The sequence below is a fragment of the Oratosquilla oratoria genome, chromosome 5, assembly GCF_046742065.1.
Source record: "Oratosquilla oratoria isolate Oo_2021 chromosome 5, ASM4674206v1, whole genome shotgun sequence".
Taxonomy (NCBI): Eukaryota; Metazoa; Arthropoda; class Malacostraca; order Stomatopoda; family Squillidae; genus Oratosquilla; species Oratosquilla oratoria.
Genome location: NC_134781.1, coordinates 36,880,052 through 36,907,805, shown reverse-complemented (window position 1 = coordinate 36,907,805; position 27,754 = coordinate 36,880,052). Strand labels below are relative to the sequence as shown.

Sequence of the window (27,754 nt, the reverse complement as noted above, 5' to 3'; positions counted from 1 at the left end):
AAACCTCGGCAAGGGATTTCTACTATTACATCGAAGCCTCAAGAATACACCAGTTCCGACGATTAGTTAGAGAACTCAACCAGGTAAGTTCTCTAACGTTCCCGTTTGTGGTCAATTAATTACAAGATAGAAATCAAGCAAATGATAATAAACAGACAAATAATAACAAATAAATAAATAATATAAAAATGTCAGTCTTTACAGCTACTTGCTTAGGTGTTTATCCGAACGAATATTAAAGCTTCGAACTGAACTACATTGCACTGCCTCTGCAGGAATTAAGTTTATTCCATTCATTAGCTACACGGTTGGCGAAGCTGTTTCTATCCACTTCCAAATTAAATTAATTTCCTGACAGTTTGAGACCATCATTTCTTGTATTCTCATTCAGTGTGAACATTTTGTCACTTTTGATGTTGTCAGTTTCCTTTAGAATCTTAGACTTGTACCAAATCTGCTCTGAGTCTACGCCTTTGTAGGGAAAACAGATTCGTATGTTTTAGTCGATTTTCGTATGATTTATTTTTTATATTTGGAATCAGTTTTGTGGCTCGCCGTTGTACTTTTTCTAATCTGTTAATTTCTTTAATGAGATTCGGTAACCATACGGAAACGGCATATTCCAAATGTGGACGAACTATTGATTTATATAGCTTGTTAATGAGAGATGGACTTTTGAAGTCAAAAGATCGCGTAATCAGTCCTAGAATCTTATTTGCTTTCTCAGAGGCTGAAATACAGTACATTGCTTAGATGATTTGAGATCGTTACTGATAATTACGTCGAGATCTTTTCACTATCCACTTTTGTTAATGAATTTCCAAATAACTTGTAATCGTACTTACTGTTATTTTTATCTATGTGCATAATCTTGCATTTACTTGAGTTAAATTTCATTAGCCACTTTTCAGATCATTGCTGTAATTTATCTAAATTTTCTTGAATATCTAATTGATTTAAGTGATCATTTGTCATTCCACACAGTTTTGTATCATCAGCAAATTTGAAGACCATAGATTTTAGTCAGTGGTCTATATCATACATACTATGAATAGAAGTGACCCAAGAACGAAACCCTAAGGAATTCCACTCGTAACATTTTTGTATCTAGAAGTTTTGCCATTTAAAATAACTGTTTTTGATCATTCAACAAATTTCTAGTCCAACTTTACTCCTTGTGAAGCTAATTTAGTAAGTAGTCTTTCGTGAGGGACGGTATCGAAAGCTTTTGCAAAGTCTAGATATATTAAATCTATATTGTTTCTTTTGTCATAATTCGAGATGACTGTGCTGTAGAATTCGAGTAAATTAGTCTCGCAAGAACGTGTACGTCTGAATCCATGCTGGCTATTGTAACGTAATATTAGATATTACGTCATATGTGTAATTATGTTATAGAATTGTGTTCCTTTGTATTACATAACTATGTTCATATTTCTTATCTATGTATGTATTGTAACAATGTTAAGCAGTAACGCCCGTCCACTATATGTAATCTTGCCTACGTGCGGAGAGGTGCGCACTCTTGTAGAACAAACAGACAAGCGAAATCCTGAATAGTTCGGAGCGCACAGATTTGACAGTTACTAAATAAATAGATTGTTCAAGCGAGTCGAGGGTCCTAAAACTACCCAGGTTGACGTGTTAACTTACCCTCCTCCTCACCCGCACCCTTAACCGGAAGTATCCCGCTTCCGGTCCAATGGTATATAAGCGGTGGAAATCGCTGACTCGTAGTCATATTCCCACATATTGATCTCTTGATAAAAACTAGAAGGTTTAGATTCATGAGACGATTGGTGTGAAGTGATCACCCTTTTTGCCTACATTACGTGTCTGATATACATTGCATTACTTTACTTATATTTGTACTTATTACTTATTCTGATGCATGTTCCTGATCTCTTTGTACTTAGATAGTACCATATTGTATACTTATCTTGTGTTTCTTATTTGAACGATAATTTCCATATTCTTATAATCATGTAACGGTCCCATTGACCCTACTGCCCATTCTCTTTTGTGTTGATTGCCTGTAAATATTTTCCATTAATAATTTCGTTTACTAGTTTTATCGCTAGTTTAATATTCCTTTCCTGGAATCTTCTTTGTTACCTTTACTTCTAGTCTTACGAACTATCTAGGCCCTGACCAGATAGTTCAGTCCTACAGTGGCTTCTAGAAGTGAGCTGGTTCTTAAGCACTTAGACGTTATACGTAACGTCTCTTCACATACCAGCCGCCCGTAACAAAGTGGCGACCTTGCCAGGATATTTTATAAGGTATTTAACACATTCTTATAGAGATGGATGATATAATTCAAGAATTCGTTCAAAATCCCAAGGTAAGTTTCTTAAAGAAACAAACTAAAGACACTTTGATAGAAATAGGCAAGCACTTTGGAGTAGACATTGATACAAGTTTACGAAAGAAAAAAATACTTCAGGAACTTGTTGAAAATTTGATCGAAGATGAGATCTTGTCTCCAGAAGAGATTACAGCTATACAAATTCCTTCAAATAGGTTAGAAATAGAGGCACGACTAACCGAACTTAAGATTAAGGAGATTGAATTAAAGGTCAGGAGAGTAGATTTTGAGGAGGAAGCTAAATTGAAACAAATGCAAATTGAGGCAGAATTTAAAGCTAAAGAGGAGGAAACTAAACTGAAACAAATGCAAATTGAGGCAGAATTTAAAGCTAAAGAGGAGGAAACTAAACTGAAACAAATGCAAATTGAGGCAGAATTTAAAGCTAAAGAGGAGGAAACTAAACTGAAACAAATGCAAATTGAGGCAGAATTTAGAGCTAGAGAAGAGGAAGCTAAAGTGAAACAAATAGAAAGAGAGAACGAAACTAAAGTCAAATTGGCAGAGTTAGAATTAAAGAAGGCAGAAGTAGAAGCTAGGATTGTTGATAGACAACCCGTAGTTCAGGAAGGTCATATAGATATTTCCAAGTATGTAAAACTTCTACCCCAATTTTCAGAAGGAGAGCCAGAAATTTTCTTTCTTCAGTGGGAAAAATTGGCGCAACAGTTACAAATCCCTAAAGAAAATTGGCCATTAATCATTCAAACACAATTTAAGGGTAAGGCTCAGCAAATTTATACTTCTCTTTCAGAAGCAGAAAGCGAGTATGATAATATGAAAGCTTGTATTTTAAAAGCTTATGAACTAATACCAGAGGCCTATAGACAGAAATTCCGTAATTATAGGAAGACACCTCAGTTAACATACGTAGAATATGCGGCTCAACAAGAGAGGTTATTCAATAGGTGGTGTTTGGCTAGTGAAACGGACACCTTAGATAGACAAACAGTTGATTTTATTGGAGCAGTTTAAGAATACCTTAGAGACAGATCTTAGGATTTTTATAGATGATCATGTTCCCGAAACTTTAACTAAAGCTGCTGTATTGGCTGATGAGTTCACACTAAATCATAAACCTAAGTCAAGACAAATGGAATCCCAAAAGTCAAAGTCACATATTCCAGATTCAACAAAATACTCTGATCCTTGGTCCCCAAAGAAACACTTTGAAAATCAGTCTAGCCCATCACATTTCAGTTACAGGTCTGATTTCAATCAATATCCTCCAAACCAACCTTGGCAAAGAATGGAAAGGTTTAAGACTAATCCCCCTGTAACTTGTTCATATTGTAAACAGGTTGGCCATCACATTTCTAATTGCAGAAAGAGACTGACACCCTCGTTCTCCAATAAGACACCAACTCTTGTAAGTAATATAAAATCAGATGATTCAAAATCCTCTATTCAGGATAAACTACCAAAGAAGCCGGTATTGTCAAGTAATGTAGAACCCCCCTCATCAGATCATGATCCTTGTTTCAAACCATTTGTATCTTCAGGAACTATATCTCATAGTAGTAGTTCACAACAATATCCTATTTCCATACTCCGAGACACAGGAGCAAAGCAAAGTCTGATTTTAAATTCTGTCTTGCAGAATCTGGGTGAGTCATATACAGGTTATGATATATTGATAGAAGGAGTTGGAGGAATTGTAAAATGTCCATTACATAATGTTTTCTTGCGGTCTGATTTAACAACCGGAATGGTTAAAGTAGCAGTAGTAGACTCTCTTCCCATAGTAGGAATATCTTTATTGTTGGCCAATGACATCGCTGGAAGCAAAGTCATTTCTCCCTTAATAACAAATAACCCTAAGACCTCAGTAGAACCTTCAGATAACTTACAGTTGTTTCCCGCTTGTGCTGTAACCAGATCTCAGTACAAGAAATCTGAAGAGGAGACCTATAATTTAGAATCCCTATTCTCCCAAACGGACCCATCTTCTTCTTCACCAGTTTCTCTATCTAGAGCAGAATTAATCAAAGAACAGAAGTCGGATCATTCTCTTAAAAATTTGTACGAGATTGTTTCATCTCCAGAAGAAGTTGAAAATATGTCACGAGGTTTCTATATAGAAAACGGAGTCCTAATGCGAAAATGGAGAGCATCCACCGCAACCGCTGACCAGCCATGGCAAGTAAGGAATCAAATAGTCCTCCCTCTTGGTTTCAGGAATAATGTTCTAAGATTGGCTCATGATACTCCCTTAGCAGGTCACTTAGGGGTAAGAAAGACCTTGTTCAACATAACCCAACATTTCCATTGGCCCACGGTTGTCAAAGATGTTGCCCAATATTGTAAAACATGTCATACATGTCAACTTGTAGGTAAGCCCAACCAGAAAATTGTAGAAGCTCCACTCCATCCCATTCCTGTAATGGAAGAGCCATTTAAAAAAGTTCTTATTGACTGTGTAGGACCTTTACCTCCTTCAAGTAAAGGAAATCAGTACATTCTCACAATCATGTGTATGAGCACTCGTTTTCCAGAAGCAATTCCTTTGAAAAATATTAAAGCTCAAAACATAATCAGAGAAATGTTGAAATATTTCACTATGGTAGGATTTCCTAAGAACATTCAAAGTGATCAAGGAAGTAATTTTCTTTCCAACAAGTTTAGAGAAACTCTTGTAACACTAGGTATAAATCATGTAACTTCCTCCGCCTATCATCCTCAATCACAAGGTGCTCTAGAGCGCTTTCACCAAACGCTCAAGACAATGTTAAGAATCTTCTGTGCTGAGAACACTCGAAATTGGGAAGACGGACTCCCCTTTTTGTTGTTCGCCACCCGAACAACAATTCAAGAAAGCCTTGGATTCAGCCCGTCAGAATTAGTCTTCGGTCATGAAGTCCGTGGTCCCCTAAAGATACTTCATGAACAATGGATGAAAGAAGAACCACCTGTTCCTTCTTTGAAATACGTGTCCCAGGTCACCGAGAAGTTGTTAGAAGCTTGGAAGTTGGCAAGAGAGAACTTGACGAATGCTCAACGAATAATGAAAGGTCGGTATGATAAAAATTCTAAACTTAGAACTTTCTCTCCAGGAGATCAAGTGTTACTTTATCTTCCCATACCAGGAGATCCATTGCAGGCTAAATACAAAGGACCCTACGAAGTCTTGTCCAGAGCCAGTGATCTCAACTACATAATCAAAACTCCAGACAGAAGAAAGAGTTCCCGTCTCTGTCACATAAATACCTTAAAACCTTATCATTCCAGAGATCCAATTCCAATTTACAGCTCTACCACAATAGAATCGGAAGAGCCTCCTGATAACCTGCCTAATCCTCCTGAGATTCCCTTGGAAAACTCTCAGATACTACAAAATCTTCAGATAAAAGTAGGACACTTATCTGAGAAACAAGGTAAAGACATTCTTTCTCTCTTAAGAAGTTTTCCAAAATTATTTCTAGATTCCCCAAGATTCACTTCTTTGATAGAACATGAAATAATTCTAGACTCGCCAAGGGCTATCAAACAAGCCCCTTATAGAGTCAATCCAAAAAAGAAGGAGTTCATAAAAGCAGAAATAAACACTCTGCTTCAACAGGGAATAATTGAACCCTCCAGTAGTCCTTGGGCATCTCCTTGCATTCTTGTCCCTAAATCTGACAATTCTTATCGCCTGTGCATTGACTACAGGAAAATCAATGCCCATACTAAGGCCGATGCTTTTCCTATCCCTAGGATAGATGATATCATAGACAGTCTAGGAACTGCCAAGTATGTATCCAAGTTGGATATGTTAAGGGGATACTATCAAATCCCTGTACACCCTCGCTCAAGAGAAGTTACCGCTTTCATTACGGAAGAGGGATTGTTCCAATTCAGAGCAATGCCATTTGGGCTTAAAAATGCCCCTGCCACTTACCAAAGAATGATAAGTAATCTGGTTGCAGGATTGCCAGGAGTAAAAACTTATCTAGATGATGTGATAATATTTAGTCAGTCTTGGACAGAACACATTGAACACCTAAATAATTTCTTTTATAGAGCAGAACAAGCAAACCTTACCATCAATTTGTCCAAATGTGATTTCGGACATACACAGGTCCCCTATTTGGGATTTAAAGTTGGAAATTCCCAAGTGTTTCCAATAGACGCCAAGATAAAAGCCATCAATGATGTACCAACACCCACTAATCGTAGAGAGGTACGTCGATTCCTTGGAATGAGTGGCTATTATCGCCGTTTTTGTCCAAATTTTTCAGATGTAGCAGAACCATTGACTGACCTGTTGAGAAAAGACCACGACTTCGTGTGGACACCTACCTGTGAGACGGCCTTCAAAAACCTGAAGTCCCTTCTCACTAACGCACCAGTTCTAAGGGCACCCGACTTCCAACGACCCTTTCTTCTGCAAGTCGACGCCAGCGACACCGGTATCGGTGCCGCCCTCTTGCAAGAACATAATGAAGTTCTTCACGCTATCGCCTACTACAGCAAGAAGCTGTCCCCTGCGCAGAACTACTCCGTAGTTTCCAGAACGTAGCTTTTCAACAGAAAGTGAAAAGCTTTCCCAAACGGTGGAGGTGTAACGTAATATTAGATATTACGTCATATGTGTAATTATGTTATAGAATTGTGTTCCTTTGTATTACATAACTATGTTCATATTTCTTATCTATGTATGTATTGTAACAATGTTAAGCAGTAACGCCCGTCCACTATATGTAATCTTGCCTACGTGCGGAGAGGTGCGCACTCTTGTAGAACAAACAGACAAGCGAAATCCTGAATAGTTCGGAGCGCACAGATTTGACAGTTACTAAATAAATAGATTGTTCAAGCGAGTCGAGGGTCCTAAAACTACCCAGGTTGACGTGTTAACTTACCCTCCTCCTCACCCGCACCCTTAACCGGAAGTATCCCGCTTCCGGTCCAATGGTATATAAGCGGTGGAAATCGCTGACTCGTAGTCATATTCCCACATATTGATCTCTTGATAAAAACTAGAAGGTTTAGATTCATGAGACGATTGGTGTGAAGTGATCACCCTTTTTGCCTACATTACGTGTCTGATATACATTGCATTACTATACTTATATTTGTACTTATTACTTATTCTGATGCATGTTCCTGATCTCTTTGTACTTAGATAGTACCATATTGTATACTTATCTTGTGTTTCTTATTTGAACGATAATTTCCATATTCTTATAATCATGTAACGGTCCCATTGACCCTACTGCCCATTCTCTTTTGTGTTGATTGCCTGTAAATATTTTCCATTAATAATTTCGTTTACTAGTTTTATCGCTAGTTTAATATTCCTTTCCTGGAATCTTCTTTGTTACCTTTACTTCTAGTCTTACGAACTATCTAGGCCCTGACCAGATAGTTCAGTCCTACAGTGGCTTCTAGAAGTGAGCTGGTTCTTAAGCACTTAGACGTTATACGTAACGTCTCTTCACATACCAGCCGCCCGTAACACTATCATTTATCAAACGGTTACTTTCTAAAGGATGTTCGATAGCATCTCTGATAATAGTTTCCATAATTTTTCCTACGATTGAAGTCAAGTTAAAGCCTGTAGTTATTTGGTTTCTTTTTGTCACCTTTTTTGAATATGGGAGTAACGTTAGCTAGCTTCCGTTCTCTTGGAACATCTCCGGATATGATGGATTTCTTAAAAATATTTTCTAATGGAACAACAATCTCATTTTTCATTTCCTTTAAGATTCTTGGTGTTTTATTAACTTTGAGTTTCTTTATATACCTTTTAAATTTTCTTTTTGTTATAGTTACCGTAGTGAGCAAGTTCATCCTAGACTTTTCACAGGTTTCAGTTTGGAGTTCACTTTGAGGTGTTTCGTTTATGAATACTGAGCTAAAATAGTTGTTTAAAATGTCACACATTCCTTCATTTGAATATTGAAGTTGACCGTCAGCAGATACTAGTGGACCAATGTGATTCCTAATAACCTTTTTATCTCTAATGTAACTATAGAATTTTTTGGGATTCTCTTTGGATTTATCAGCGATATTAATTTCGTATTGTAGTTTTCGATGTTTATTGTCCTTTTCTTTTAACTCTGTATTATTACGTAACTCTGATAGTCATTAGGTGCACTCGAGCACTAATATTTCTTATAAGCCTGTCTCTTTTAGCAATACTTTTTTAAGTTTCTTTGTCAAGCCATTTTGGGCGTCTCTCCTTAAACAGGATGTAAGTATGAATCATCTTAGTAAGCGTATTTTGAAACATTTCCCACATCTGATCTACAGGTTGTTCTTGCCTCTAAGCGTGTGTACATACAGCCTGATAATTGATGGGCTGGATATCAACATCATTATTATCATCATCATTATTATTATTAACAACAGCAACAACAAACACCGAGGACTGAACCCGGCCAGCCATAGCACGTCTACTGAGAATCTGCTACCTTTCCTTATGCTTGCTGCTGGATATAGACAGACTCATGTCTGTGGTACTTAGAACCCAGCACATCGCGGCACGTCTGGTCACGATCAAAGCTGGTGAATGGATACACGATTTCTCGTGTACAAAGCACATGGGAGAGGCGCAGCTGACAAATAGTCTGTAGAGTGTAGTCTGGGTGTGATGTATCGTATTAGGTGTTTGTGTTTGGCGTGCAGTCTTTCTTGGTGTTTCATGTGAAGTTTGTGTTTGTGTTGGTTGAGTGGACGGATGTTGGAAACTCGGTGTAGGAACTCATTGGTTCTGAAGTCACTCCATCGCGAACCCATGATGAACTTGATATTCTGAACTTTGTGATGGTCGTAGTTGTTAGTGGGACATGCCAGCTGGCTCAATCCTGGGGACTGGCATGGAATCGGTCTGACTAGGGCTAGGTACAATCGATGTTTGGTGGACAGTGTTGCATTTATGAAGCGTTTTAGTCTTCCCAGCACAGCCATAGCCCTCGCTCCCTGTCTGCGGAAGTGTGGGGTCCAGGTAAGGGCACTATCCATTGTGCTACCCAGCACACAAGCATGGTTACTGGGACGTTTGTGTTGTTTATTTCAAAAGGAGTGTTCGTGATTGTTCTGTTGGTTTGCTTGCAGAAGAAGTATACAGCTTGGCATTTCGATGCGCTTGTCTTAATGCGCCACACGTGTCCCATCTTGTATGCTTTGTATTACGTGTAACGCTCCCTGCAGCGTTTTGGATCTGCTAATGTGATTAGTGTCGTCCGCATACGAAAGAGTAAGAGCTCGGTTGTGTGGTTAAGCCAGCTCTGGCAGGTCATACGTTTATAAATTGTACAGAGTGGGGACAATGACCCTTGCGGTACTCCAGCCTTCGGCACAAAAGGTAGGGACAGACAGCCCCGTCTCTTTATTATTATTGTTCTGTCGTCCAGGTAGTTGCAGAGCAACCTTGTGAACGGCAGGGCAAAGTCGAAATTGTGGTACAATATGTACTTAAGACCTTCATACCAGACAGTATCAAATGCCTTCTCCACATCCTTACAAACCAAAAGGCCTTACCAGGGCAACCGTATGGCAATCTTTGAACCCACTGAATGATCATGAAAATAACGTAGTCTGCACCGCGCACCTGCCGAAAACCAAACTGGCAGTCTCTCAGCATATTCTGTCTGCAGGTACCCGGTCAGGCGGCGGCAGAGGACGTGCTCAAACACCTTACCAAAGTACTCCAGAAGGGAGATTGGACCGGTATGAAAAGAGGGCGGAGACGGGTTTCTGGGGTTTGGGAATGAGGATGGTATGGGAGGCCTTGGAAAGCTGTGGGAAGTACCCAGAGGCTAGTAAGCTATTGTATGGTGTCGTCATGTGTGAGATTATGTTGTCTGGCATACGTTTGAGTAGGTGTGCATCGATGCCTAAAGGACCAGGGGATTTGAATTTTAAAGCCGAGATAACCCCCAAAACGATGGGGCAGGTAAGAGGATCATCTTCATCTAACTCCAGAGATCAACAGTCTCCTCGGAAATGAGGTCACTACAGCTATTCATGGAAGAGTTAACACTGTGCAAGGTGCTAAAGCAATGTGGTCCTTGCACAGGATGGGGCTTAAAGACCTCCATGCTGACGCCAGAAGCTCAGCCTGGTGTTGGGGGGAGTGTGCAGAGTGGTTAAGATGGTTGATGACCTTGGGTGGAGGCACAGAGCACTCCTCCAGCTGTCGTTTGATGGTCCTCCAGAAGTTGGAAGGGTCCATTGCACAGGCGGCGAAGAGCGAAGCCATCAGTTGCTCCTCCTCACGATGTGAATCGATGTAGAGGGACTTTCTCAGGCTACTCTCTAGCCAGTGCATATTTTGTAGGATAGCGTCACGGGCCTCTAGGGGTGCTTGTAATGGGTCTGTAAATCTGTTCAGTAGTGCAATATGTAGTCTGTTAGTGCACATATAAGCGGTGAACTTGGCAACCTTGCAGTGCTTTGTTCTAGGAATGTGCTTTTTCACAGCGTTTTTGACAAACTTTGTGAGTGAGCGTAATTTGTTCTATCGCTGCATGTGGAGCGTTATTCATGTTTGTGTCAGTGTATGTCATACGAGTATTTTTGAAGCCTTCCCAGTCGGCCTGACTGTAGCGTAACAGAGGGTCACTGGGGATAAGGATGGATGAGGTGGAGATGCGAAGAATTAAGGGTATGTGGTCGGAGAGGGTGGGGGCAGTGGGTGAGATAGTTGAGTTGAGGAAAAAAGCTTGGCTGTTGAACACCAGGTCGAGCTCACCCTGCATTCCATGTCCTATGAATATGGGAAAGTCCGGACCTAGGAACTTCAGCCGGTGAATTACAGTAAGAGAGTGCAGTTGCCGACTCACTGAGCTGCTGCTTGTTCTTAATGTCTTGTGTATTCGCTGTGACCTAGAACCAGATACAGTTAAGAGTTTTATGTCTTATCTCTTTTCTTCGAAAGCACGACTCTAAAAACAGGGAGCGATTACGTGTTTCCGGAAATGTTTATGTAAAAAGTACACCACTGAATAACAATGGATATTAAGCATTTTTAAGTCTTTTTGTTTGCCTTGAGAATATGATGTACTTACAAAGAATGGAGAAGCGTTACTATCGTTGAAACTCTTGGTAGAATTAGTCAAGGCGGAAATACGCGTTAGATTTGGCGCGAGTACATACGAAGCGATGCTAGGGGCGACTGTTCTCCTGGGCGGCTGTTCTGCTCTCGGTTGGCAAGAGGCTGTCCTTTTGAGCCCCGTTGTGGGATCACGGACAGGTCCCATTTGAACGTCTAGCCTTCTGATTGGTCGCCTCCTCTTTGGCTTTGAGCCTTGACGAGTGGATACGTCTCCACTCGCGATGGTGACCTCATCAGCCTGAGTTGGACTGGACTGGTCAGGGAAGCAGACATCTCTGGTAAGCACTTCTTCTACCTTCTAGAAGGACGTCCTTTCACCATCCTTACCGACCACAAGCCCCTCACCAACACACTGGACAGAGTATCTGACCACGACTCACCGAGAGTCTCTCGGCAGCTGTCATTTTTGTCCTAATTTGATACTCGCATCAAATACATCAAGGTAGAAGATACCCATGTTGCTGGTGCCTTGTCCAGGACTACCTGTAGCGTCATCCCTGAACACCGACCCATCGACCATGCACTCATCGCAGCCTCCCAGACTAAGGATGAAGAACTCCATCACCTCCACCTGGATAACACATCCTCCCTGCAGCTCCAACAGCTCCCTAATACCCCCGTTTCAGTGTGGTATGACATCTCTACAGGCAAACCCCGTCCGTATATCCCGGCCTGTCATCACAAGGATGTGTTTTCGGCGTTCCACGACCACAGTCACCCTAAAATTTGGGCAACACAACGTCTCCTCTTGGATCGCGTCGTCTGGCCTGGAATCAACAAAGACGTCAGAGAATGGACCCGTACCTGCCTTACCTTCCAGTCATCAAAGGTGATGCGCCACGTCCATGGTCCACTCCATCACTTCCCCGCACCCACAAAACGCTTCCAATCAGTCCATGTGGACATTGTGGGCCCCCTACCTCCCTGTCGTGGCATGCGTTACCTATTCATTTGTATCGACAGGTACACCAGGTGGCCAAAAGTGATTCCTCTACCTGATCTCTGCTGAGACAACTACCCATGCCTTCCTCTCAGGTTGGGTATCCAGATTCGGTGCCCCTCACACCATTACTGACAGGGGTGCCCAGTTTGAATCTGACCTCTGGTTCAGACTCCTCAAATTCCTTGGCACCAACCGCAACCGGACCACTGCATACCACCCACAAGCCAATGGACTCATAGAAAGGTTCCACCACCAGTTGAGTCACTGAAACCACAGCATCCCCCATATGGTTGGCCGATGCCCTCCCTCTTGTGCTGTTATAGGGTGGCTAATGAAACGAATTTGAATGGAATATCTAAATTAACAAGCACAACAAAGACTAGCGTGTTGCCAATTTGGAGGTAGAAACAAGACTTCTTTTGACACCAAGCTTACTTAACGCAGGAAAACAAACACGCCCGCATGGTTTTTTTTTTCTCACAAATTGGCACGTGTAAACCAATCAATACAACATTTTCAATAAATTAATATAAATAAATTACATATCACTTATGTGCAAAAAGGGAAAGCATGTATGACAATCGTACAATGCTATTTGCATACATATACACCACAACATTGCTCAGCCACCACCACTCGGTGACCGCACCGAGTAATCAAGAAGAAAAAGTAATGACCGAGGCAAGACATAATTTACAATATACACAACACTCCACACACCTTACCTTACCTTACCGTCGTGCCATATCCTCTTGGACTTCGGCAACCATGGAGCGCCACCGTTCACGGTCCCTAGTTACTTGTAACATCTGTGCTGGTTTGAGTTGTTTTCCCGTTGCCCATATACTTCTCCCTCTGCTTTCCTCTTGCTCTCCTTCCCTCCACCATTCCCGTCATCACCACCTCTTCCAACCCTTCCCTCCTCATTATATGTCCTAAGAATCGCAACTGTCTTTTCCTTATTGTTGTCATCAATTTCCTATCTGTCTCCATTTCTCTCAATACTTCTTCATTTGTTTTCTTCGCTGTCCATGGTACTCTTAATACTCGTCTCCATATCCAAATTTCTGCTGCTTCTAAGTTTTCTTGCAATTTTTTGCTGATTGTCCACGTTTCTGAACCATATAATAGTGTTGACCATATAAATGTTTTAACTGTTCTTCTCCTTATATCTGTAGACATTTTCTTGTTTGTTAAAACCCCTTTCATTTTCTGAAATGTGCTTTTAGCTATCACTATCCTTGATTTTATTTCTTTTTCACATCTACAATCTTCTGTCAATACGCTTCCCAGGTACGAAAATTTGGTTACTTGTTCTATTCTTCTCCCTGCTATTTGTACTTGCACTCTTGGTGGATCTGTTTTACTGGCCACTAGTAATTTAGTTTTCTCCATATTTACATTTAAACCTTTCTCCTCACTAGCTCTTACGGTTACATTCAATAGATGTTGCAGTTTTTCTTCTGAGTCAGCCACCAATACCGTGTCATCAGCATATCTGATATGATTTATATTAAATCTTCCAATTTTAATCCCTTCCATTCCCTCTAATTCCCTAAGGATCATCTCCCCATATAAATTAAATAAATCTGGAGACATAACACAGCCTTGACGCACTCCCCTCTTTATAGCTTGAAATTCTGTTCTTCCTCCCCGTACCCTCACTGCTGCTCTTTGCTTCCAATACAAATTTCTAATGATATTCATGTCTTTGCTATTTATATCCACTCTTTCCAAAATATTTATCAAATCCTCATGTCTTACCCTATCAAACGCCTTCTCGTAGTCAACAAAGCAAAGATATACATTTTGTTGTTTTTCTATCATCCTCTCCATAATCGTTCTTATTATAAAAATTGCATTTGCTGTTCCTTTCCCTTCTATGAAACCAAATTGCTCCCATGAAACTTGTTCTCTCACTTTATTTCTTATTCTATTTAAAACTATCCTTAATATAATTTTGGTTATTTGACTCATGATACTGACTGTGCGATGTTTACTACATTCCATTGTTCCGTTTCTTTGGTATTGGTATAAAAATCGAGTTACACATGTTCCGTTAATGTACCCTTTTCGTAAATTTGGTTTATTAGACTAGCGAGTTTTCTTATTGCAAAATCCCCTAATGCCTCTAACATTTCAATCATCACACCATCCTCACCCATGGCTTTCCCTTTTTTCATTTTCTTCATTGCAAATTTCACTTCCTCTTCCATTATTTCTTCCCCATCTAGATATCTATAATTTTCCTCTTCTCCTTCTTGTCTGTCGTCCTCAAATAGGTCCCTTACATACTCCTCCCATCTATGTTTAATATCTTCCTCGTCCATTAAAACCTTTCCTTCTCTATCTTTGATTGCCCCCCATTACTCCCCTTTCTCTTGGTAATTTCTCTAATCTTATCATACATCATTTTAGAATCCCTTTTTTCAAGGTCCTCAATTTCCCTACATTGTTCATCAAGCCAACTCTCCTTGGCATCTATACACTTCTTTTTTATTTGTCTATTAAGTTCTCTATATTCATTTCTATCCCTATTTTTAGCTTCTCTTCTCTTATCCATCAGTTCGAATATTTCCTCTGTTATCCATTTGTTTTTCCTCCTTCTATTTTCAGGAAGTGCCTTTTTATTTCCCTCTTCTATTGCTTCACATAACCTTTGCCACTGAAACCCCGGATCATTTACATCCCCTTCTTCTCGCAGCACTTCATATCTATTTTCTACTGTAACCAAATACCTCTTTTTCAAGTCTTCGTCCTTTCTCAACACACTTCTCTTCTCGATTTCCCCGTCTCCTTTCTTAATTTCTTCAATTTTATTCTAATATCTGCAACAACTGGCACATGATCACTATTACAATCTGCTCCTGGGTATGTTTTTACCTTTATCACTGCATTTCTAAATCTTCGGTTGATAGTAAAATAGTCTATTTGATTTCTTGCTGTATCTCCTGGTGCCTTCCATGTCCATAGCCTTCGTGGATGTTGCCTAAACCACGTATTCATTACTATTTGTTGATGTTCTATGCACCAGCTTATCCATCTTTCTCCCCTGTCATTTCTCTCTCCTAACCGAAATGGCCCCACAACCTCTTCTCCACCTGAACCCACTTTTGCATTTACATCACCAATAACTATCTTAACCTCTTGATTTCCACATTGTTCCATTGCTTGATCTAACATCATAGAAATCATCTACTTTCCTTTCCTCTGCTTCTGCTGTGGGAGCATACACCTGTATTAAACATATGTCAAAAGGTTTTCCCCTGAGTTTTACCAAGAGCACTCTGTCTAACATTGCCCAGAATCCCTTCATAGTGCTAGCAACCTTTTTGTTCATCATTATTCCTACCCCTTTTTCTGCTCCTTCTCCTCCAGAATATACAATTACTCCATGCTCATTTTTCACCTCTCCCACTCCTGGCCACCTAACCTCACTAAGCCCCATAACATCTATCTTCATTCTGTTCATTTCTCTCCATACCCCATAATATTTCCCCGCTTGGTGTAATGTTTGGACATTCCACGTTGTCACGTGGGTCACGTGACGAGACTTAGAGGGCTGTCGGCGCGGACGTCGACCACGTGATTTGGCCCGAGAACGTAGCTACTAGGAGCCACAAGTGAGAGTTGGGGTGAAAGGTGCTGACCAAGTGCATGAAGCCATCCCTTAGGATGCGGCTGCTTCCTACCCTAGGTGCTACAGCTCCAACCCACCCCCCTACACCCCTCCACACACACTACAGTGTAATCACAAAATTGTGGAAAAGAAATTGGCACATCAGCATACCCTAAACATGAAAATGATATACATAGTTACTTAACACAAGGAATATATAACTGTATACACACAAAACAATACGACATATAAAGATACACAAGAACTACATACACACATATAAAGAAATATAAGAACTGGCGTCAGTTAAACACGAGAAAAAGAGAGCAATTGCCGGACGTCTGGGACATGTTACTTAATAGGTAAACAGTAGCTACACGTTATACCTATGAAATGGACACAAAAATGGTAAATATCACAAAGAATACTTTGCAAGACACCATGGATACATCATAAGCAATGCACAAATACAGTTTGAGAAGACAAAGGACCCCCTGACTGGAGATTATAATTATGAGGGGGTAGATACACAAGGCATAGTTTGTACAGGGGGCCTTGGGGGAGGCCGGGTAAATGCAGGGATAGGCACTCTTGTAACCTTAAGCCTATCCACGTGTAACACTTCGCTCAGTCCCTGTGAAGGATCAAAGACCCTGAACTTATTAGGATGTAACTGTTCAGTCACCAAAAAGGGACCTGCAAATCTACAATTGAGCTTAGATTGGCGGTCAGGCATGCTTTTATACACATGATCGCCAATGCTGATGTTAACAGGCTTAGCCCGTAGGTACTGGTTTTTCAACATCTTGGCTTTGGAGACATCAAGTTGATCTCTTACAGAACTATAAATAGAATGCAAAGTGTGACATTGGAGTTGGCTATAGCCCTCAATATTGTAGAGGGGACGAGTAGGACTATCAAGCACATGAGGGAGTCGTTTTTCCATTCCATAAATATAATGAGGCGTCTTGCCCATAGAGACATTAATGGTGCTGTTAATACAAGCACTGGCATGGGGAAGCCAATCCTCCCAAGATTTATGAAGGCTACAAGCAACGTGCATAAGTACAGCTCCAATACCTGTACCAGGAGCATCTGTACAAATAGTATAGGGAAGGCTATAGTCAGGGAATGCCAACACAGGGGCTGCAGTAAGTGGAGGTTTCAGGGAATCAAAAATTTCCTGATGAACATCACTCCATCGGAAGGGTCCTTCTTGAGGAGACGTGTTAGTGAGGAACGGATTTTTTTTTTTTTCAGAGCCATTTTTAATTTTTTCTTTTTTTAATTTCACCACAGCCATTTTTTTTAATTACCAGAGCCATTTTTTATGCTTCCAGAGCCATGTCTTTGCAGGTTCGATTTCCTTCAAACTATTGGAAGGCTAACTCATTACTCATGTGCATGAAAAATATTTTTTTTTTTTTTTTTTTTTAATAACAAATCGGCCTTTAATTTTGGGGGGAGGGGGATGGGTGGGGGAAGAATAAGATACATGCAAATTTACAGGTTATTATTGTAATGTATTGATACAAACATGTCAAATTAGTTAATCTATTTCAATATGATGCAAATTACTTTTTCCTTGTTAAGTTGTTTAAGATCCACTTGCAGAGTTTTGTAGAATAAAACTAGTAGTTTCTGACTTTCTGCTGTCCTGCATAGTACTATGCAGGTCTTGTATGGTAGCAGTACAAGGTCACTATGTAATTTTCATTACTTGATATTAATCTAGTTATAGCAACCTAATAGGTTAAACCTGTTTATATGATTATTTGATTAGTCCATTAGCATGTAGTTCTCAACTTCTCATTCTCAATGCTCAGTTTACACTAGCTCTCTTAATCAGTTTTACTCACTCTTCAACTCTTGCACTTTGAATTTTGATGATTCGATCCAGTTACTGTTTAGTCAATGCAGGTATTGAATTAATCTAAATCCTTCTTGTAATTGCATTTCAAAACTGCCTCCAAATATTCTGATTATTTCCAGTTCCCACCATACCACAAACTCCTAACCTCCTCATTCTCCATTAATTCATTTACACCTGAATTCATTCATAAATGGATTTTCTATAACTATAGTACAGTAGATACACATACAAATATTAAAGCATAAATCCTGTTCTATTTTCATTTCTTTGATAGGAATATCACTGTGCTAAGTGATTTTTTTTTCAAGTATCAAAGCAAGACACAAATAAATTCCATTTCATTTCTTATACTTGGAATACCAAACAGTTGTTGATTTGTTTCATTTCCTCACTTGCTTTTGTCACACTCAATGATTAATCACAGGTAAGTTGTTTGCTCTGATCCTTTCATCATTGGTGATGGGATTCAGGGATTGCCAAATGATGGATAATGCATGAAAAACGTTGAATCTTGCCGCGGGAGCGATTTCTCTCTCTCTCTCTCTCTCTCTCTCTCTCTCTCTCTCTCTCTCTCTCTCTCTCTCTCTCTCTCTCTCTCTCTCTCTCTCTCTTTCTCTTTGTGGGGGATCGCTCCTGCTATTGGATTTGCGAGAGGGACATTGGAACTTTCCCGAGCGAATTCGCACGTCGCTCCCGTGTTTTTTTTTTTTTTTTTCCGCTGGTGAGGAAGAATTGAAGCAAAATTCCTAATAGATGCACGATAATACCCTGCCAGGCCAAGAAAGGAACGTACCTGCTCAACTGACTTAGGTGTAGGGAAGTCCCTAAACGCTTTGACCTTATCGTCAGTAGTGTGAATACCATGTTTGTCAACAACGTGACCTACGGATTGGATGCTAGACTTAAGAAAAGAACACTTGGGCAAATTGAGTTTCAATCCGGCCTCAGCAAACCGTTGCAAGACCATGGACAACTTAGTGAAGTGGTTTTCCACATCCTTGGAAACTAAGAGTAAATCATCCAGGTAAACAAAAAGTTAGTTATCTATTAGACCATGAAAAATGGAGTTAATCAAGCGCTGGCAAGTCAAAGGAGCATTTCGCAACCCCATGGGACAACGAAGCCATTCATAATGTCCATCGGGAATAGAGAAGGCCGTGACCTTACGAGACATCTCCAGGAGTATCTTCCAAAAACCCGCTTTCAAGTCTAAGGTGGTGAACACCATAATACCAGTGCTAATGGACTGAAGAAGGTCACTTAATACAGGCAAAGGGTAATAGTCAGGAATAGTGACCTCGTTAACTCGCCTACAATCAATAACAGGACGAAAAGATCCATCCTTCTTAGGCACCAGGAGGAGTGCTGAGTTCCACTCCGAGTGAGACTCTTGTACAGTGCCTTCACGTAGCATGTCGTCATCCAAGCCGAAGCAACAAGCCGAAGAGAGGCAACCTGTAATAGGGAACATAAATAGGACGAGCATCTGGTTGAAGATCAGTTCTATAAATCACACGATCTGTAAATCCTAATGGATCACCAGGCAAAGCCAGAGCCTGACGGTGGGTCACTAATAGTTCAGTGAGACGAGGAGTCTCGTTAGGAAAATCAATCTCACCTACAAACGTTGCAAATTTGGAGGCCAAGTGAGCCGTGTAACTCACTTATGGAGACTAGCACAGAAGCTGCAATGATAGGTGGTGAATCCTGGAAACCATCAATGTCAACTATTTCAAAGGAGCCTAAATGACTGCTAGGAGAGTGAATTGAGCAACCATGATATTGGCTTCCATAGCTATGGTAACATGGTCCTCGCGAATAATGGAGAGAGTCCCTTCCAAAGCAAGGCGACGAACATGAACAGAGTCAGGCTGAAATAAAACATTAGATCCAATTAGAGCATCTGAAATGCGCACCGGAACTCAAACTGCACTTTAAGGTCCAATACAATGCTCTCATACAACATCAGCAGCACAAGAAAGAATAGAAGAGGAAAAGCGAGGAGGTCCCTTCGAAGGCAACTGAACAACCTGATCATGCACAGGAGGGGTCACAAATGGAAACTGGCCTATCTGTTGCAGGAATAACAAAATTACAGAAAGTCACTACACGACGACTAGGAGATATACAATGCCATGTGCTGTAAGAGCATCGATGCCCATGAGGCAATCACACAAGTGCAAGACCAGATACAACAACGAAAGTGACATGGAAAACTGTAGCATGTAAAGAAAGCCTTAAGGGAATGCGAACAGACCCAAGAATAGGCAAGGAGGAACCTTGTACAGAATGCAAACTATTACAAAAAGTAGATAAAAGGAGATTGTACAAATCCCGGAGAGCATGATCAGGTTTTCTACTTATGGGATTACATTCTGCACCAGTATCTACGATGACTGAAAGAAGTGTATTCTCGGTAAAAAAGTTGAAGGTGATTAACTGAGTTAAACTTTTGGGTTGTGAAACGAGCACTAGTCAAAATGGGACGGAAATTGTCGAGGCTAAGAAGATGTCTCAGCTCTAAGCTGCAAAATCTTGAAACACTGATCAGTCGAGTGTTTACAATGACCATGGATATAACAGTAGCTAAGCTTATCCTGCGGCTCTACTCTAGAGAGGTCATGCGTCACGTTAGAAGAAACATCCTATACATTCCTACGGAAAGGGGACTGCCTTGACTTGTGTACATGACGCTTACAACAAAAACGAAAATCACTCGAATGACCTGACTTGGTACAATAGGTACATGTGAGTGCGGGAGGGGTGAATGTAGAGGAAGGGGAGTTGCGAGTAGGCATTGAAGACTGTGGGGGTGGAGGAGAAGAACTAGGAACATTGGCATGCTCCCTCTTACAGCACATCCCTGCCATTGATCCACATCAAGCCAGCCCACCTCTTCCTCCCACCAGCCCCCTGGGGCTAGGGGGTGTAGTATAGAATATAGCCCCCGCCACGTCGGCTGCGTGTCGTAAGAGGCGACTAATGCCGATCCCCGGGCGGGGCTCTTGTTTCCCCGCACAGGGCTTCCTCTTAGACTTCCTTTTCCACTCTTCCCTTCTCTTCCGCTTGCTGTCCCCTCCCTCCGACCTAACTTTCAACCGCCCCTCTCAGTAGCGGCGCTACACCCATCCTACGGTAATGCGTCCCTGCCAATAGGTTTGTTGGTGGCAGGGTATCATGCCACCTCGAAGGGCGCCTGCATTGCAGCACGGTAAGCCGGTGCAGTAGGATTACGATCCAAGTCCTAGCCCAGGCGTGAGGCTCCGCCTGGTGCCGTCCTCCCTATCCTCACTACAACCTGGCCCTGGCAGCCAATCATGAAAAAATCTCCTTCTAGTGGGGTGGCCGGCCCCCCAAATCCGGCTCCAGCTGACGCAGCTGGTAAGACAGCGTCGTCTACCCCGAATAAAAGACTCCTTGGCATCGAACATGCCCCAAGGCGCCTAAACTTTTTCGAGCTCATGAAGCTAGTTACCCCTTTTGGTACTATCGAACGTATTTCTCTTCGTGTTAAGTCAAATTATAACAACTTTTATGTGCGTTTCTTAGCTCCATCAGAATGCATTGCAGCCAGCGTTGCCCTCAATGGTAATGAAATCGCGGATTCGACCTTGAAATGTTCCATCCTAAAAATATCAAATATTGAAGAACAAGACGATGACTTCGTCCCTAATGATACATACCTTACTCCCGAGCTCCCTGAACGTCCCCATCCCTATGCTTTAGCCCCCGTGTATAACCTAGTGACTGTCGAGGAGGGCAGTAACGATGTCCTAGTATTTAATATGATCAACAAAATGATCGCCAACCCTCCACTCACTCCAGAAACCTTCACGCGCTTTGGTCGCAACACCTACCTAGTGAAGGTAAAACCCCACCAGGGATTTATGCTCCAGGGTACGTCCGGAGATTTTTATGGCAGCGGAATCCTCAAGATTTCTCCATATGATGACTATAATGGCTCAAAGGGTAAGATTTTTAACTCTTCCCTTAGTAGCCTTCCAACCACTACCCTTCATAACATGTGCCCCCAGAACGTCTTGGATGCCCACGTAGTATACAAGTATAGCCCAGAAGAACAAAAGTTTGTTCCAACACCGCTGATAATATTAAAATTCTCCGACCCAAATCCCCCAGACGTGATCGTGATTGGGCCCCACCGCTGTACGGTTAGGTCCCACGTTCAATCGCCAAGGACATGCGCCCGCTGCCTGCGGTACGGTCACTCCACCAAGATCTGTAGTTCTCCTGCCCTCTGCCGCAACTGCGCCAAACCATCCCACGTCACTGAGGGTGAATGCTGCGATCTCGCGCCAAACTGTGCTGCTTGTAATGGCACTCACCGCACATTCTCGAGGGAGTGTGAGGAACGCTCCTGGCAAAGACTGGTCTCGGAAACTGCGTACAATAACCGAACCAGCTTTCGCGGTGCGGCAGCCATCCTACGGGGGGGTCAGCGCCCCACGTCTTACGCATCGGCAACGAAGGCTTCAGTAAAGGCTAACCCGTCGCTCCTTCCCTCATCATCACATCCGGATACCACATCATCCGCCGCGACCGTCCCCGCATAATCCTCTCAATCTTCACGCCAGTCGACCTCCCAACGTGTCATATCTCGCGTCACCGACGGTAATCTCATACTTGATTCTCCCCCTCCACATCTGACAAATACATCCAATCTTGGCACTCTGGATCCAGTTAATCCTTCTTCTCGACCCGTAATGTCTTCTGATAGATCACCGAAGAAGCGCCCTGAAGCCAGTAAGTCACAATTGCCCCAGAACAACTCTAAGCCTAGCAAGTCATCAAAATCTTCAACTAAGGTCTATAGATCGCCCACACCATCCTTTGAGAAAAAGCCCCCCTCTTCGGAACAATCGTGTTCTCAGCCTCCATTGACGCAATCATTTCCACCCCGTCGTCTGTGCAGGATGGGGAGATTCCTGATACCGAAGACGTTATGATGAAGAGCCAAGCAACTCCACAACTTCGCTCTTGGACCTTCCATCATTCCCGCAGTTACCTAAACATCACCCTGCCCTTTCCGGCAAGAAGCTTCCCCAGAAACGACCCCTGCCCGACGGCGACTCGAACGACCGCCCATCCAAGACCGCGCCCTCCAACACCTCCCTTCAGCCTCCTCCCTCAGTGTCCCCCAAATCCGATAAAAAGCTTACACAGCCTCACCCTATCAAAACCACGCCAGATCCGTCGAGGAAACAACCGCCTCCTAATCCCGATCCATCTTCTAAATCACCAGAACAAAGACCGAAAGAAAGAGACCAAAGAGCCAAGACCTTACCTCAAAAAACTCTTATGGGACGCGAATCTCGTAAACCCCATGATGGCCAACTTAAGCCGTCCCCCATCGGGGGGCGGCACTCTAATTAGTTCTTCAAATTCTCACCACCCACGACACTCCTTCAATGGAACATCCGAGGTCTTCGTGCGAACGGGGAGGAATTGAAGTACCTCCTCCGTGAACACAACCCCGGAGTTGTCTGTCTTCAAGAAACTATGCTTCCCTCCAGTCACTATAATCTAGGTATGAACTACAGGTTCTACGGTACCGTTCCTGCAGCCGGTTCTCCAAGCAGGGGCGGTGCTGCAATAGTCGTCCACGCAAGCGTTCAACATTCTATCATCCCTTTGCGCACAACTCTCCAGGCGACCGCTGTACGGGCCATCCTTAGCAAGAGCTACACGATCTGCTCCCTATACCTGCCACCAAGCTCTAGCGTTAATGCTTCCGACATTCAAGAACTTGTCGATGCACTCCCACCCCCATTTATCATTCTTGGTGATCTGAACGCACACAGTCCTTTGTGGCATAGCTCTTCCCGTAACGAGAAGGGCCGCGCCATTGAAAAACTTTTAGAGGAGAACGAGGTCTCCCTCATTAACGATGAAAACCCGACTTATCATAACATCTTCCTCAACACTACTTCTGTCCTGGACCTCGGAATCTGCACTTCAGCGGTCCTCGTGGACTTCTCCTGGAGGGTGTGTGCGGATTTACACGGCAGCGACCACTACCCGATAGTAGTTTCTCGTGTTTCTCCTCCCCCCATCTCCCAGCCCCAAAGGTGGAAGTTGAAAGCGGCAAATTGGCCACTCTTTGGGGAGCTGTGCTCCGAACTAAGTGACTTGCGAGTGGATGACCCGATTCAAGCTTATAATCAATTCGTCTCAATTGTTCTTAACGCCGCCGGCGGTTCTATACCGGTTAGCCGCCCACCGATTGGCAGACCACCTGTTCCCTGGTGGGACAACACCTGCCGGAAGCTTCGTGACACCGCTCGTTCCTGCTACCGGCGTTTCCGTCGCCTTCCGACGGAGACTAATAAGATGGTATACCAGAAAGCGGTTGCGACCAAACGAAAGTATATGAAGGAGGCGAAGCGCATGATCATGGCAGAAATACGTATCGACCATTAAAACGTCGACGCCTTCGGTGTCAGTTTGGAACCGAGTGATGAAGCTTTCCGGCAGGTACATACCATCTCCTCAACCGTCCCTCCTTATAAATAACACCGTTATCTCAGACCCGTGCGAGGTGGCCGAGGAACTCGCCACACACTTCTCCCGTATTTCCAGCTCTACTGCCCTACATCGAGAACTCCAGCTACCGGATCACGTGACGAATTCTGATGACCACGCTCCTACCGACACTGAAACTTACAATCTGCCCTTCTCCCTCCGCGAACTCAAGCATGCTATCGACCAAACGCCGAATACTAGCCCAGGCGACGACACGATTAGTGTGGACATGATTAAACACCTTCCTTCGGAGACTCTCATAACCCTTCTAGCGATATATAACAGGATTTGGTACTCTGGTCTCTTACCATTATCTTGGCGATTGTCTACGATCATCCCCATAGCCAATCCAGGCAAGGATCACCAGATCCCTTCTAGTTACCGGCCGATCGCCCTGACGAGTGTATTATGCAAGATATTTGAGAGGATGGTCAACCTTCGACTTACCCACTACCTGGAGAGTAGAGACTACCTCACCCCTTACCAATTCGGCTTTCGTCGACACCGCTCCACCTTAGATCCTCTACTCCGTTTTTCGACACACGTGCAGGACGCCCTAGTGCGCAACATGAATACCATCGCCGTCTTCTTCGACCTGGAGAAGGCGTACGACACGACTTGGAGAGGGGGTATCTTGATGAACCTCCTCGAGATGGGAGTAAGGGGTAGGATGTTTTCCTTCCTTCGAGCTTTCATATCAGATAGGACTCTGAGAGTGAAGATCGGTGGAGCATATTCGTCGCCCAAACCCCAGGAGTAAGGTGTCCCCCAAGGCAGCGTCATCAGCCCCACCTTGTTCTTGGTCAGCATCAATGGAATAGTCCAGGCGGTTGCTGAGGCAGACACTTCACTCCAGTGCTCACTCTTCGCTGATGACTTCCTTTTGTACTTTCTGGGGAGCGGACCAGCCTTCGCTCCTCAGATTATACCACGCCCTCATAAGATCACGGCTGGATTACGCGTGCCAGATCTATTCCTCGGCAAGTGTGACGTCCCTCCGCTCCCTCGATACAGTACACCACCAGGCTTTGCGACTGTGTACTGGTGCCTACCGTACCTCTCCTGTCGAATCCCTCTACGTCCTCTCTGGCGATTTGCCGCTCTCTAACCGAAGGGAGCAACTTTTACTCTCCTTTTACTTCAAGTGCAAATCGTTCAGAAAGATACCATCTTTTGACGTGGTTAATAACGTGAGACTCAGGGATACGTACAACACCAAAAGATCGGCTTCAGTCCCAGCACATATACGCGCGCTCCGTCTACTTGAGGAGGGAAGCGACTGCCCCCAAGGTGTCCGAATCCAGAAAATTTGATACCCCACCTTGGTGCAAGCCCATTCCCGAGTTCTGCCCCATGGAACAATCAAAAAGTGGACACCTGCCCTACATCGTTGCTGCCTCGTTTGAGGAGCATAAAGAATCACATGCCGACTCCATCGCGGTCTATACTGACGGGTCAAAATCTCCCGCTGGTGTAGGCTGCGAAGCCGTAACATCGTCTCAAACTTTCACGGCAAAATTACCCTTCACCTCATCTGTCTTTACGGCTGAACTTTACGCAATTTTACTTGCTTTGAAGCACTTTATTCTTAATTCAGATTTTAATGATTTTACCATTTATAGCGACTCTCAATCATCAATTTTAGCACTTACCAATTTTATTCCGTCCCACCCCGTGATATCTGAGATCCAAGAGTGGCTAACGAGAACAGCAGCCAGGGAAAAAACTGTCCGATTCTGCTGGTCCCCTGGACACGTTGGTATCATTGGCAATGAGAAGGCGGACAGAGCGGCCAAATCTGCGGCGGCCCGTCCCTTACCATCGCGCGGGGACTCTCCCTTTTCCGACATCCGCACTACCATCTCCTCCCGCGTGCGTAGAAAGTTTGACACCACCTGGGACAATATTAGAACGAACCAAAAGCTACGGAGCATAAAATGTTCTGCAGATCGCTGGCCACTCCTTTCCCACCACAACCGTTTCTATCCGAAACTTTTAAACCGTTTACGTATTGGACATACAAAGATAACCCACGAATTTTTATTCTCTTCCCCGGATTCCCCCTTCTTGCGAGAGGTGTGGCTCCCCCTTTTCCGTTCGCCATTTCCTGATCGAGTGCAGATACTACGAGCCTTGGCGGCGGAAGTGGGGCCTCCCTCCTGACCTCCGTAAGATGCTTGGTGCTACACCCATGATACAACCCCTTGTAGGATTTTTAAAAGACGTTAATTTATTCTATTATATTTAATCTTAACTGTGTCGTACCTATGTATTGGTAATCTTACTTCTATTGTAGTTCGCTACTTAATGTCTAGGCTTCGTATATATTTCGTAGATTATTTTGATAATTAGTCAATAACGTTGTAGTTGTTTTAATTTTTAGAATTTAGTATTTTAACCTCGTTATCTATTTTATCCCATGGCACGAATGGTCTAACGACCCTGTGCCGGGCTTTTGCCCACTCTAATTAATCAATCAATCAATCTTCCTCCCACCACAATTGTTCACCCCAACTTTCCCTTTACACCACTCACCCACCCGTCTATATCCACAGCTCCATGCCCAGCCAGGACCCTTTCGTCAAAACCATGACCACGCTTACAGCCGGCCGCCTTCTTCTTCTTCATTATCCAGCCCATCCTCTCCAGAGATCTCGCTCGACGGGACAATTATCCACACCGGCCGTCTTGTCAAAAGGCCTGCCCGCTGCCCCCACTTCGTTCGCACGACTTCTTACCCTCAACGCTGCTCGCTTCCAAAGAGGTGGGGAGGGGGAGTGGTGTGTTGACGTTGTCTCAACCGCCGACGGGATGTACCAGCGCCATAGGCCTCTGCAAGCATCGATAAACACCACGCTCTCAGAAAGAAGAAATACTACTGTGAGCAATATTATAAGTGCTAGTGATTGCGGGCCTCCGATAAACATCATGCTCACAGAAAACAGCAACAGTGCAGCGAACATAGTGTGCAGTGATACTACAGGTGCTAATGATCGCGGGTCTTCCTGTTAGCACCCCTCGACCAGCTTTCCCGTAGTCAATAGTGCAGTGAGCAGAACCGTTCATCCGTCGAACATTGCCGGGAACCAAAATGTGCAGCAGCTCCGGGAGGAAATGGCCGAAATAAGAAAATTGCCGAGGGATAGTGGTACCTGCTGGTACCATGCCCGCTTTGGTGAGAAAGCATTCAGATGTACCGAGCCTTGCAACTAGTCGGGAAACGCCAGATGCGGGGGTCGGTAGGCACCGCCAACCCCGCCTCTACCCTCCTCTCTGTGCGTAATGAGCATTTTGGACTCTCCTTCCTGATGGACACGGGCTCAGCCGTCAGCATCATGCCTCCTGCAGCAGCCCTGAGTCAAAGTAAA

General features: G+C 43.3%; 2 protein-coding genes across 2 annotated transcripts; both read left to right on the top strand.

The window, feature by feature from the left end:
* On the top strand, positions 1 to 27,754 carry LOC143025237 (uncharacterized). Its single transcript, XM_076184697.1, has 2 exons — positions 1 to 83; positions 26,942 to 27,754. Exon 2 carries the CDS (start codon positions 26,946 to 26,948, stop codon positions 27,396 to 27,398), a length of 453 nt encoding a protein of 150 aa, XP_076040812.1. The 5' UTR covers positions 1 to 83; positions 26,942 to 26,945; the 3' UTR covers positions 27,399 to 27,754.
* Positions 3,458 to 7,188, top strand: LOC143025236 (uncharacterized). Its single transcript, XM_076184696.1, has 2 exons — positions 3,458 to 5,742; positions 6,589 to 7,188. Exons 1-2 carry the CDS (start codon positions 3,462 to 3,464, stop codon positions 6,867 to 6,869), a joined length of 2,562 nt encoding a protein of 853 aa, XP_076040811.1. The 5' UTR covers positions 3,458 to 3,461; the 3' UTR covers positions 6,870 to 7,188.